The sequence below is a fragment of the Lepidochelys olivacea genome (genome assembly GCF_965140295.1).
Source record: "Lepidochelys olivacea isolate rLepOli2 genome assembly, chromosome: 15".
Lineage (NCBI taxonomy): Eukaryota > Metazoa > Chordata > Testudines > Cheloniidae > Lepidochelys > Lepidochelys olivacea.
This window is the reverse complement of record NC_140425.1, coordinates 31,980,037-31,993,356: the sequence shown is the minus strand read 5'-3', so window position 1 is coordinate 31,993,356 and position 13,320 is coordinate 31,980,037. Positions and strand designations below refer to the sequence as shown.

Sequence of the window (13,320 nt, the reverse complement as noted above, 5' to 3'; positions counted from 1 at the left end):
GCTTCCTCGGGACTTGGCAGATATCCATGGGAGTAGCTGCTGTTTGGAGCAGTGTCTACTCCCAGTCTGCCCGCATCCCACTCAGTAAGAAGCAGTACAAGCCAGGGGAAGTGCTGGGAGATGGCTCCATTGCAAATCCTGTTGCCAAGAAAGCAGAGGCCCAGGGACCCCTGCAGAGGCCCAGGGACCCCTGCAGAGGCCCAGGGACCCCTGCAGAGGCCCAGGGACCCCTGCAGAGGCCCAGGGACCCCTGCAGAGGCCCAGGGACCCCTGCAGAGGCCCAGGGACCCCTGCAGAGGCCCAGGGACCCCTGCAGAGGCCCAGGGACCCCTGCAGAGGCCCAGGGACCCCTGCAGAGGCCCAGGGACCCCTGCAGAGGCCCAGGGACAAGTGGGATTTACCCATGGATCCTCAAACTACACAGGAGTTATAGATCAGGGCACCTAGAAGGGAACGTTCAGCAGTAACTGAGTGTAATCTCTGTGAAACAACTGCAGTCAGGAAGGATTTGGCCCTTAAACTGCAGATAGTTTTGTTTGTGTACATAATTGCTATGTTCTCTGTAATAGTTAGGGCCCTACCAAATTCACGACTAGGAAAAACACATCATGGACCATGAAATCAGATCTCTTCCATGAAATCTACCTATTGGACGGGGTGAGGAGCAGGGCTGTGGGTGCCCCAGATGAGGGCTCCTACCATGTACTGTGCTCTAGCTGTTAGACTGCCAGGCTGGGGAGGGATGGGACTTCCTCTTCCCCTGCATGGCCACTTCTTGGGGTAGATCAGCCCCACTTCCAGGTACCTCCCTGGGCTGCAGGAAGCTCTGTGGCTGCGCTGCCTTCAGGGCTTCCTGCAGCCAGAGGAGGTTCCCGGAGGTGGGTCTGATCTCCCCTGTGTTGCTGAAAGCACCCCTATCGGGGGCTCCTAACTGCTAGTCCTGGCCGGGCTGGGGAGGGACAGGATTTCCTCTTCCCCTGTGTGGCTGCTTGGGTGTGGCAGGAGGTTTAACCCACCTCCGGGTACCTCCTCTAGCTGGAGAAAGTTCCATGGCTGTGCTGCCTTCAGAATCCAACTCTGAAGGCAGTACAGAAGTGAGGGTGGCAATCCCACGACCCCCCGCCCCCCTTCCCCCCCCCCCCCCCCCGACAAACACAACTGCTTTGTGACACCTACTTCCACAACCCTCTTTTGGGTCGGGACCGCCCCCAGGCTACAACACCCTGAAATTTCAGATGTAAACATCTGAAAATGTGAAATTGACTAATTTTAAAACCGTGAAATTGACCAAAATGGACCGTGAATTTGGTAGGGCCCTAGCAATAGCCTTGTATCGTCTGTTTTTTACAGCAATAGATCAGAACAGCTTTTGCTAACGGCTTAACTGTTAGAGTAGAGCCAAGAACTAGATACGCTTCTCTCAAGTTTGCCAGCGCTAAAAATCAAAGCGGCTTATTTATCTGAACAAGTTAGTACTCGGCCTGAGCTTCCCCCCATGCAGTCTGACCTGACCATTAACTCTGCCAGATCTCCATGAGTTGTTGGTAATGATTCTTCGTAGTGCACAAAGAGCAGGTGGTTCTCCTAGGTAGTTTTTTATAGGCATATAATGGCAGGTATATCATAGCACATGTTAGTGCATTCCATGTTAGCCCTGAGTGGTCCTAGGCTCCAAATAAATTTCTCTTTTCCTGTGGCAATTCTCATATTAGAACGGCAGTCACAGCCTCAGCGCTGAAGGACTACACAACACGTTACCCGTGAAACCAGCTAACTACCTTTGTTAAATCTTGCAGCTCATATAATTTAATTTCTGAGTTCTTTACCTCCACGACTGAGAAAAATAGGCAACGGTTGCGTTCTGGGGGCCACTTCTGCTTCTTCCATACTTTATTTACTTGGTTTGCACTTTGCTTTGGCTAGGAGGGAGATGCACGTGTTTCCTTTGTGATCCTGGGTGAGGAAGTCGGAGTGCATTTTCTGACTCAGCTCACTTGAGTCAAAATTCAGACTTAATCCCTTCCATAAACCACTCTTCTTTTTTGCTCCCAGGATTTTTACAAAGGGGAGATGCAGTAAAAAAAAAAAAATTTTTTTAAATAAGAATATTGGTTATTTGTATATTTTACCAGTAACAATAGTCGAAACACACCAAAATCATCTAGAATAAAGAACCCAGGACATGTTTTTCCCCTGCTAAATTAGGTAAAGCTACTTAGTAAAGAATACTTTTAATCCTTCCTCATGTTTTCTGGTGCCTCAAGTTAAGGGAGCGTTTTTTTTACACAAGGGACATGTATCTCTAGCTCTGTAAATAAAACAACTTAAATTCATAAATGCAAATAAGAAAAATAAACAGAGCAATCTTTTGAAAGAAATAATGATTAGCCTTGCAAAAAGACATCTTCTCTCCCTTCTTTGTTATAGAAGAAAGATATTGAGGGAAAGGCTTTAAGAGATCAGAGTAAGGAACAAGTTGTTTGGTTATTAAAGCAGTGTTTCTTCTATGCCACAAATGGAGTATGTTGGTTATCATTCTTAGGTGAACATGACCCTCCAAAGCTCTTAGCCATGAACAAAAATGCAATATTGTATTGCATTGCATGGCTTTGCCTCAGATGTGCTACTGCTCAATGCATCACATAGCAGGGGGAAAGCAATATGGGAAAATAATGGAACAAATCTATTCAACTTAATTCTGATATGAATAAGGCTATTCAGAGAAGTCACATTGCAAATACATTTGTCGCATAATTGAGCTTCTGAGAACTATAATGAGATGGCTTCCAAACTTTTGTTGGGAATATTGTAAATAAAAATGACTTGCCACATGGATAATCTGAACATGAATGTTAATTGTTCTTTCATCATCCTAATGAAACTCCTTCCATTTTCTCATTCTCTTTTGTTCCTTTTCCTGTACTCATCTGTCTAAACAGACCATTAGAGCGTGCAAGCATGCTTAAGCTCAGACATAGCCTCGGCTGTTTCAGTACATTGGTTCCGTGGGCTGAGAGAGCTCCCCTGCAGCCTGATCCTACCTCCTGGTACTCTGGCCTCTGTCCCTGCCTTCCAGGCACAGTGTCCTTTCTCTTTTTCTCTGCTGCCTTTCCCCGCTCATGCACGTTCAACACCGGGGTGGTTAGAGGTTATGCATGAAAGGCTTTAAATGAGAGGAAAACTTATAGGTAATAAGTACTAAGAGTTTCTGGGCTAATCCTATGTCCGTGAAACTTTTACTGTTGACTTCACTGGGAGCAAGATCAGGGCCTAGTGGTTCAGCTAACAGAGGCTTGAGGTTTCCCTCTGACAGCCCTAGCTTTTGTCTCCATTCTGGTCATTGTCTATCAAAATAATCTGCATCTGATCATTGATGACATAATTTGTTGTTGCAGTGTCCATGCACTGTTACTGCAGAAATAGCATTATTTGCATGACCCAGAACACACAACATTTATTCTTTTAGTCTAATAATAAGTCTGTTTATGGTAATACTAGAGCCTAGTTTCTAGCTTGGATAAATTATCATCAAAACTAAATTTTAGGTTTTAATAAGTTTATGTAATGGCAACCTAAAACTTCAAAACCTGACCAAAATACTGTTCTGATCTTTAATGCCTACTGCATCTGAGATACAAAACCTGTTTAAAATCCAGTGTTTATGGGTTGTGACCTTTCCCCAAGGTTTAATCCTAAACACGATTTTGGCCAATTATCAATATCAAAGTGAGAGGAAGGGTTACAGGAAGTCTTCAGAAATTCTCTGCAATAAGAATTTTTTCAAAATGTGTGACAATTCCCTAAAATCTGTGTAGATTTAAGAAGCCAATTCAGTCCCACTATGACCTCTCGTGTCTACCCAGATTTTAGTCTGTGTTTTTTTTTGTTTTTTTTTAAATCATCTAGTGAGAAGTATCATTTTGTCTGCACATTTTGTACAAGGGGGTCCAGGGGTTGCTAGATGCTAGTGTGATACAAATAATAGTACTAATAAAGTACTTAGAGTTTCAACTGCTTATCTTACATCAGTTGAGGCTTTCCTCAAATATACGTCGAAAACTTTGATGCAACAAACCCAGATGGCCCAGAACTATGCCCAAACTTATTGCATCTCTAAAACACTCTTACATTCCGTAATTACTGGGGCCTCTTGCTATTCCCTGGAAATCAGTGGAGGTTTAAACGGCACATTTTTGTCTTGTTTTCTGTAGGTTTCCTCTACTATTCAGTGTGGCTCATGGAGAGTAAACGGGTTATCAGCCCTCCTCTCCTCTCTAGCAGAGCAGGGATTGCTACCGTGCACTTTTGGTAAAAAGCTAGTGATGGTGGGAAGTCTCATTTTATTTGGAAGAGCTCATGGGAATGCAACACACACACAGTCAAGATGTCCCCCTTTTATAGCCACTTTCCTGCATAACTCAAATGACCCCTAAGTGTGTTGTTTCCTTTTTAGTGTATCTGTAATTTACGTGTTTTTTGCATGTTCAGTATTGCAAGTTAATTGAATAAAATGATTGTGATTTCAGTCTGAAAGTGCTTTTTAGATCTAGAATTGAGAGATTATGCTAAAGAAAAATATTCTTCTTTTGAATGGTACTGCCTGATAAACTAATTTTAAAAATACTAGTTTATAGTTTTAACTATTCTATCCTGCAGATTATTAGCTTAAATGGAATATTTGGAAAGTATAGGTTTTAAAAGTAGACTTTTGACAGAAGGCTAAACTTCTTACAGGCTTCAGGTAACTTTAAAATTATTGACCAGAAGCTTCTCTTTTGAACAGAGATCAATTTTAATTCTAATTTTTAAATATTTTTCAGGGTCTAATGTAGAATCTGTAAGGATTCTTAAAATCTACTTTTGGATTATTAGTTATCACTTTGTAATAGTTCTGTTTAACAGAATAATTGAAAGTTTTTAGCCTAAACTATGCAGTCGAGAAGTAAACATTAACTATGATGAAATCTATGTATTTTACTAGTTGCTGTCTCTTGGTGGTTTTGTGTAGTACATGTTCACCGGGTCTACATTCACCAGACATTCTTCATTTTTTTTCAGTTCGCCTTAGATGAAGTTTTACAGTCTTGTAGTTACACTTCACCAAAAAAGTGAGGGGTGCATCCTCAATAAGATTTAGGAGTTACATAACAGCTTCTCTTTAAATTGGTAATCTTTGATTTATGCAATGAAGAATGGGGAAAATTTAACATCAAACAATATTGCATTGACAGCCTAATGTTCACAATGGACTGTCAAGTATGGAAATAAATGTTCTCTAAAGTGAATTGTTTCCTGGGCCTGTGTCTTCACAGCAAGCTAAAGAATGCTACAAGTGTTAACCTTTGACCCTGAGAAGCCCTGACGAGTGACATGAGATTGGCTATACAGTGCACTAGAGAGACAAGGTGGGGGAAGTAATGTCTTTTTATAGGACCAACTTCTGTTGGTAAAAGAGACGCTTTTGAGCTTTTCTTCAGGTCTGAGAAAGGTACTCAGGGTCACACCTTAAATGCAAGGTGTAACAGATTGTTTAGCATAAGTAGTTCACACATATTATAGGAGACCATTCAGTACCCCCAACAACACACCTTTCAAGGTTCATAGGTCCTACACGTGCTGATCACAACATGTGGTGTACCTCATCCAATGCCCCAATAACAAATATGTGGGTGAACCAGACAATCATGACCCCCTCAAATGAACTCTCACAGAAAATCAGACACACACACCCCACAGCACCCACGGGCGAACACTTTTTTCACAAAACGATCTCTCCATATCTGACCTCTCAGTCCTCATCTTCAAAGGAAACCTGCGCATCCTCTTCAAAAGAGGAGCCTGGGAACTTAAATTCATAACTTTGCTAGACACTGAAAATCATGGTCTTAATAAATACACTGGATTTATGGCTTATTACAACAATCAGTAACCCACTACCCGCCTTTTTTGTCCTACGACTGCAGAGGTGTTAACAGGCCACTCCACCTGGAATGGTCTCTCACAACATATTATATGCAGCGTTGTAGCCGTGTCAGTCCCAGGATATTAGAGAGACCAGGTGGATGAAGTTGGTCCAATAAAAAATATTGGCTCACCCACCTTGTCTTTCTAACATCCTAGGACCCACATGGCTACAGCAACACTGCAATATACTGTGCACTCTCACTTTGAGCTTTTGATCAATCTTTATTGTGTGTGTTTCGAAGCTCAGTTGGGAGATTACTGCTGAAAATGTCCGTGGCGGTCATACACCTTAGATACTGCTACTGAGTGTTTGTTTGAAAATAGCTTTATGCAGATGTGATGTAAAGATAAATAGCAAACCTTTTCTTGGAGAAACTCCGAACTTCATATATGTAACCACAGATCATTTGTAAGAAAGCAGTCTGCACTGGCTACCAGATATAGACAAGGTGACCTAATAGGTCTCATTTCTAATTTTGATCATCCCAGATTGTTGACAAAATAATATTTGTGTAAAACTTAAACATTTAAATTTTTTTTTGTTTGTTTTTTTTAAAGATTTTTCAGCTCCACTTCCAAGGTTAGTATATATCTAAGTCTGCATAGATCTTTGACTTGGCAGCTTACTTACTTAAATCTTTTACTAAGGTTTCATTTCATAGTACCTTGGGGCTTGTACAGAAAATTCCATTCTTAAAATGATAGCGGATTAAATCTGATGACCATCTACATGCACAAGGATGTGTTTTGTGTTTGTTTTTTGTCAGCCCTGCACACTCAGCCTGGGATCTGAGAGTTCCTCTGGGATCTTAGTTACTCTTGTGCAATCCTGATGTCTCCAGTTAAAATACCCTTTAAACTGCAGAATCTGGAATTTTTTATTTTGTGCCTGCAATTGTCTTCTGGCCATTTACACACACACACACATACATGTGTATATAAATTTTTAAAAATCTCTGACATGTTACATTTTGAACAGGCAGATAAACCCCTTTGGAACATGTTGTGCCACTTCTGTGGGAATGCTGAGCCAAACTCTAAAATTTGAATGTACAAATCATGACTTTAGGAAATGTCAGTCATATACACTAATGTGCCCTTTTCACATTTGTAAGCATGTATTTCCATACTTGAGTACAGATCAGGATATTAGTATCTGACCGTGCTGGATACAGGATAGTGTGGGCAACCCATTACTCCTTCCCCCACAAACTGTGTTAATCCAAGAATAGTTTAAAATTTTGATTTAGCTAATGCAAAGAGTCTTACATCAGCTGTGAAGTTCTTGCTTTTCCTGAAGTTGTTTGTAGTACAGTGTGGTTGAAACACAGATTTGTACATAATTTACTAATGAATGTTTCAATGGGAAGCTTCATCAGACTTGTGTGTTGCAGACTCTGCTACAGTTTGTGTTTGGAGGCTGTGCTAAGTCAATGTTGGAAGATAATGTGCTGTTCTGTTAACTGGTTTGCTTTTGGAGAAATAGTCACTAACTAATTGAACTTCAATAAAATTCAATGTTTTTGCTGCTTTTGAATAATCTTTTGAATCTTCTTGCAGTTATATACCGTGCTCGGAAAGAATACATGTGGCAGTAACAGAAATGGCAGCCTTGTTCCCAAAAGTGAGTCACTTTATTTCTTCAGCAATGGCAATGTTTCTCAAGTGTATTCTGCTTTCAGTCTCACTCATCTTGAGGCTTTGTGACAGAAGAACCTTTAAGGGAAGTTGGTGCAATGAATGAAATATTTCTGATTGGACATGGAGGGTTTTTGTGTTGATTTGGTTAAGAAAATCAATAAGGAAATTTAAAATTCCTAAGGTTTTGCTCCTTTTTATTTTACAGTGGTTCCTCCCTGGGTTTAGATTTTTTGCAATGAACAAAAAGCAAAAGACAGATAGGAGGGAGGAACACTTTCATCAAGATGAGGATCTTTGTCAGACTTCGCACCTTTGTATTTGTCACCATGCCAAGTGGGTAGGGTTAGTTGGTACACCAGGACTCAGGTTGGTTGAGATGTGTAAATGCCCACAGTTCCCAGAAGGATGCTTACATCTTGCTTGAATAGCGATGGAGCTGGACCAGAACTTTGCCTGACCTGTTATCTTGTGACTCGCATGGATGTAGCCGTCTTTAGAACACTTCTCAGGCCTTTTTTTATAGGCAGCTTCCTGGGAGCAAATAATTATCTATGTGTGGGTCTCAATGAATTCAAAAAGGTCTGCTTCTGCCCAGTGTCTCGCCTTGCCACGAGGTGCCCTGCAAGCCCTTCCTTTCCTGGCCTTGGATCAGGGAAAAACTACTGAGCCTGGGCCACTTGGCTACAGTCTTATAGCATTTGCAAACAGATCTCTAAATCTCACTGATTCAAAGTCATCCTAAAACCATTGTGTGTAACCCATGCTAGCCAGCTCGAGCTTTGTTTGCTTTTCCCTTCCTAGAAACCCAAATCTGAGCTGGTAAGGACGTCGCTGCGGCTGCTGACATCGAGTGCCTACAGACTCCAGTCTGAATGCAAAAAAACCCTGCCCCTAGAGACCTGCCCTACCACGGACATCCAGCTGGTCACTCAGCAAGTTATTCAGTGTGCGTATGACATTGCCAAGGCTGCTAAACAACTGGTTACCATCACAACCAAAGAGAACAACAACTGAGTCCTGTCGTGTTTTTTAGTCTTGGTTTTTTAGAGATTGGAGTTTAAATTTAGACACACAACTTTTCAAATTTTTACAAGAAAACTAAGGGGGCAAGTTAAACTTTTTTTAAACTCAGTATTATTTTTGCATGTTTTCTAACAGAACTTTCAAAGATTAATTTAACCCACTGCCTTATTTTTGTGCCTGTGTTGCCAGTTTAATTACAGAATATAGTATGTTGCAAACAGCTGTTGATCCAATATCACATACCAACATTGTATCAGAGGTTCTTCTAGGCGATTCCTTGGAGCTGTATTCTGCTTTCGGATATTGCACACGCGCACAAAACTCTCATTGAAGTCAAATGCGCATATCAAAGGGCAGAATCTAGCCTTTGGTCTGTACATCCTTGAACTGCTCTGCATGGTGAATCCCCTTCAATAACAAACTCACTCTCAGCAAGACAGTGGACTGTGAAGGCTCCAGGAGTGTAACTGTTGAACAGTCAGTAGAATGAAGTTTTATATAGTCTTCCTGAGAATTGAATACAAAGTTTATATTTTCTGTTCCATATCAACTGTTGTGCAATAACAAGTCCTTAGTCTGCTGAAACTGTAGTAGTTGTGGGCATCCAAACCTATTAAATGTTTTTGTCACTTTTTATCTATTTTGGAAGGAAGCATGAGATTTAGTTTCTTTTAGTTGTCACTATGCCACTAGTCTATACATTGGATGTTACTTTAGAAAGGCATTAGTGGTTAAAACCCATCATTTTCCTTTCTCTAAAAAACCCCTTCTGAAGTTTCCCACAGCATTTATTCCCATTTTAGTGTCCTCTTTTTAAGGCTTTAAGTCTTGTTTGCAGCAGTATTGTTGTTTAATATCTTTTTAGATGCAGTTTCACTAAAGAGTTCTGTGATTTCTTTGGAATGGAAGATAAGAGGGCCAGTTCAAAAGAAGCCATGCCTGACACGGTACATCATATCTATACCTCACTGTAGTGGAATGTGAAAATACACTTTTTATATAGTACCTCTCACGCAAAGCTTCCAAAAACTACAAACTATATACAGACTGACACCTTCTTAAGGGTCACCTTCAATACACAACCCACCATGTGCTAACCAACCACTTTAATGTATTCCCTAGCCAAGTTCCAGTACCTTTTTCTTTAAAGATCATGGGTAACATTTTCAAAAGCACCGGAATTCTCATTTTCAAAGGTGACACGGGTACTTAAAGAGCCAGAGTCTTACTGAAAGTCAGTGAGACTTGGGTCCTAAGTGCCGGTCACCTTTGAAAATGTGGACTTAAACGCCTAAGTCAAGCTCTTTGAAAAACATTAACTCATGCCTACGAAGTGACTTGTTTTGATGATCCCTTCAAGCACTGTTCTACTTGAAAGTGAACCTATAAAAATGAGATTCAGAGATTCCAGTCTGGCTACAAACAATTTGTTCAGTTCCTATATAAAAAGATGTTTTTCCTGTCTACCCACCAGTCCTACAATCTGCCCCGGAGAGCTGAATGTCAGCTGTTCAGATTCGTACGTAATCAGTAATGAAGATTCAGAGGCGCTCAATGACACCTGTACTGTAGTAATATCTGCAGTGAGTTAAACCACGGAGGGCAGAATTTGGTCTTGCAGTGGGAACTTCATTGACGGTCATGTTTTGTGATTCCCTGTAGCTGTGCAGATGCTGTTGAGCTAAAAGGAAGTAGCTGAATTATTTTTGTTGTCGAAGTGAGAAGACTCTGAATGCAAAGAGGGAGCAGATATGTTGTAGTTCTTATTTTTTCTAACTATAACAACACTTAACGTAGCTATTTCCCAGTGATGCTAAACCATCACATAATGACTGGATTATAAACCCTGGATGTTATACATATTTATATACATATAAAAACATGAGGAAGTTTGAACTCTGAAGGCATGGGTTTTCCACCAGGCTAACCACCTTCCCTTCTTATAAAATACTCATACAATTCATAGTTTCCTCTGGAGGCCCCAAAAACCATAGGACCACACGCATGCAGTTTGCCATGTTAGTCTACTCGTGTTACTGTTCAAGGGTGAGATTACAGGAAAACTGGTTGAGACTCCACATATAGTGTTCTGTCTGAATATATAAATGCAAAATTTATTTTTCACATAAATGTTTGATTCAGAAACACTCAATTGTAGGAGGCTGTCTACTGTTCCGTAAGCAGAATCTGCAGTGTTTAGTTTGCTAAATCATGATTCTTTAGGTTGGTTTTTTGGTGATAAAAATTTGCTCTGTTTTAGGTTAACAAACAAAAATTAAACCCTCAGAGGTTTCTTCCTTTTAAAATTGTGTGTTTGTATGTATATATAAACACAGAATAAGTGCCATAATATTTGTTGGATGCTGATGTTGTAATTAACTGCCTTTTTTAAAATATTGTACAATTTTGGGGTTAAAAGCAAGTAGGTAGGGGATAATCCTGTTGCAGTCTGATTCATAAATAATTTATCCTGTCCCCTCTCCCGTATCTAGCACTGTCTCTAAGCATCTGGAAATGCATTTAGACAAGGCTGTAATTTGAATTGTAGAGAAGTATTTTTTAAACCTATTACCAAAATTCAACCATTCGTAATGCATTGTATGAAATAGAATAACTCCACTTAAGAACTTCTTTGAACCAGCACAGTAGGAACATGAAGCATGCTATTTGCTAGGTATCCATCAGGACATCACTACACATGGTTTTTACATATCCTGTGTGGGAAGCAGAGTATTCTCATGTTTCCTAAAATTTTATTTAAGGATATCAACTTTTTTAAAAAGCTTGCTCAGTGCCAAAACTGGGAAAGTCCCTTCAGATGAATAACTGTACATCTTTCCTTTGTTGATGGCAGGTTTTGCAAGTACCCGATTCAATTAGACTCTGGCATGAAGAGCTGTACAAGTGTGGCTAAAATGTCACCCACTTCACATTATGTATCTAGAGTTTTTTTAAATGTCTAACATAAGTTTTATGGTCCTGTTGGTAAACTGCACCTTGTCTAAATAGTTCTGTTCTACTTACTTACTTAGTCATAGTAGCAAGTTATTGCACTAAGCAGTTATACATCTGGTGTGATATCTGCAGTATTCTTATTATGGTACTTTCTTTCAAGAAGCCCATAGGACAGAGGTGCACTTTATGGAAATGGCACTTGGAGCAAAAGCTGACTCCACTCCAACCAAACCCTGGTTAGCTCAATGTATTAATCTACTCCACCCATTGTTGGTGTTTGCCAAAGTCATAAATGGGGCCCAAAGCTTGTTTAGCATTACGCTTTGGACTGTGTGGATATGTCTACGCTGCACTGTACGCCAAGGGTTTGAGCTCAGACTCAAGCCTAACCCCATGCGTGTCTATACACAAATTGCGCTAGCCAAGGGTTCCAGAACCCCGGGGGGGTGGAGGCAAGCCAGGATCCAGCATTCAAGCCCTATTGCTTTGCAGAGTAGGTTCCACCATACTGGACTTGGGCTCTGGAGTCTGCCAAAAGTATCCCATGGGCTGACTTTCATTTTCCTCTGGACAGTCAAGTTTGGTGGATGGTCAAGTTTCCCCACACTGCATCATGAACAAAGGGCTAGAGTCACCACGTTTTGGAGGGTGCTAGGACTCTGAACCGCATTATGCGGCGTAGGTGCTAGAGCCCCCTGTTGGGACCCAGCATTCAACCATTCCTAACCTGTGGTTACAGATAAGTGTAGATGCTCAGGGTATGTCTACACTGTGATGAAACCATCTCCAGCTGGCCTGTATCAGCTGACTCAGGCTCACAGGGCAGAGTCCCAGAGCCTGGGCTTCAGCTCAAGCCTGGATATCTACACTGCAATGTTTGTGGCCCTGCAGAGCTGACAATGGCCAGTGTGGGTGTTTTATTGCAGTGTAGACACATCCTCAAGCCCTAGGTTAACGAACCCAGAGTCTACTAACTTGAGTTCTGCCAACCCTGGTCTTACATTGCCGTGTAGACATGCTCTGAATGGCTGCAGGGCAGGAGCTATTAAAATACCTGGAGTAGTTTAGGTGCAAAAAGATGTGGGTTTTTTCCTGTGGCTGGAACCCCACTTTCAAATAACTTGTACGTTTTTCCCCTCTTGGTCTTACAGAAATGTAATCCTTTCTCTAAGAAAATGCTGCACAGGAAAGTGAAAATGCCTTTTTATGAACTTGTATTTCTGTCCATTTTGTACTCATGATTTAGCCTTTAATGTTTACTGTATTACATACAATTACTGTACAACCCTTAAGTGTTATAAAATTGTTTGGGATTATTTGCCTGCTACTTATGCAATAAACAGGCTTTTAAAGTGCTTTGCCTTTGGGATATACAGGCCAAATACAAAGTACATACAAGATGGTACTATAAACAGTGCAAAGTGAGTTCATATCTGTGTAACTAATACACTGAGAAGTGGTGCATATTTAAAAATTAGATGAATTAACCATAGTTTTGTTCTTTATCCTTGGTCCTCCTAGTTTTCCTGTTTATCTTCTGGCATAGGTATATCATCAGTAGGCCAAATCCAGAAGAGATACAAACTATATGCCAGTGTCTGTCTCAACTGCTGTTACAGATGAGGATGTGGTAGCAAAGGGGCACAAGTTATACCAACTTACTTACCTCTGCCTGGTTCCCTAACTGTAGAGCATTAATATCCTCAAAAAGTGTTCAGCCATTTAAATTATAAAGGA

The 13,320-nt window shown here is 40.8% G+C and overlaps 1 protein-coding gene across 6 annotated transcripts in view; it reads left to right on the top strand.

Moving 5' to 3' along the window:
- Positions 1–12,938, top strand: part of GIT2 (GIT ArfGAP 2) — a 50,869-nt gene extending 37,931 nt beyond the window's left edge. For all 6 annotated transcript variants that reach the window (XM_084649357.1, XM_084649354.1, XM_084649358.1 and 3 more), the window contains 2 exons: positions 7,525–7,588; positions 8,407–12,938. In XM_084649357.1, the coding sequence (XP_084505483.1) occupies positions 7,525–7,588; positions 8,407–8,619 (277 nt within the window). In that variant the 3' untranslated portion in view covers positions 8,620–12,938. The remainder of the gene's footprint in view (positions 1–7,524; positions 7,589–8,406) is intronic.
- Positions 12,939–13,320: the final 382 nt, after the last annotated feature.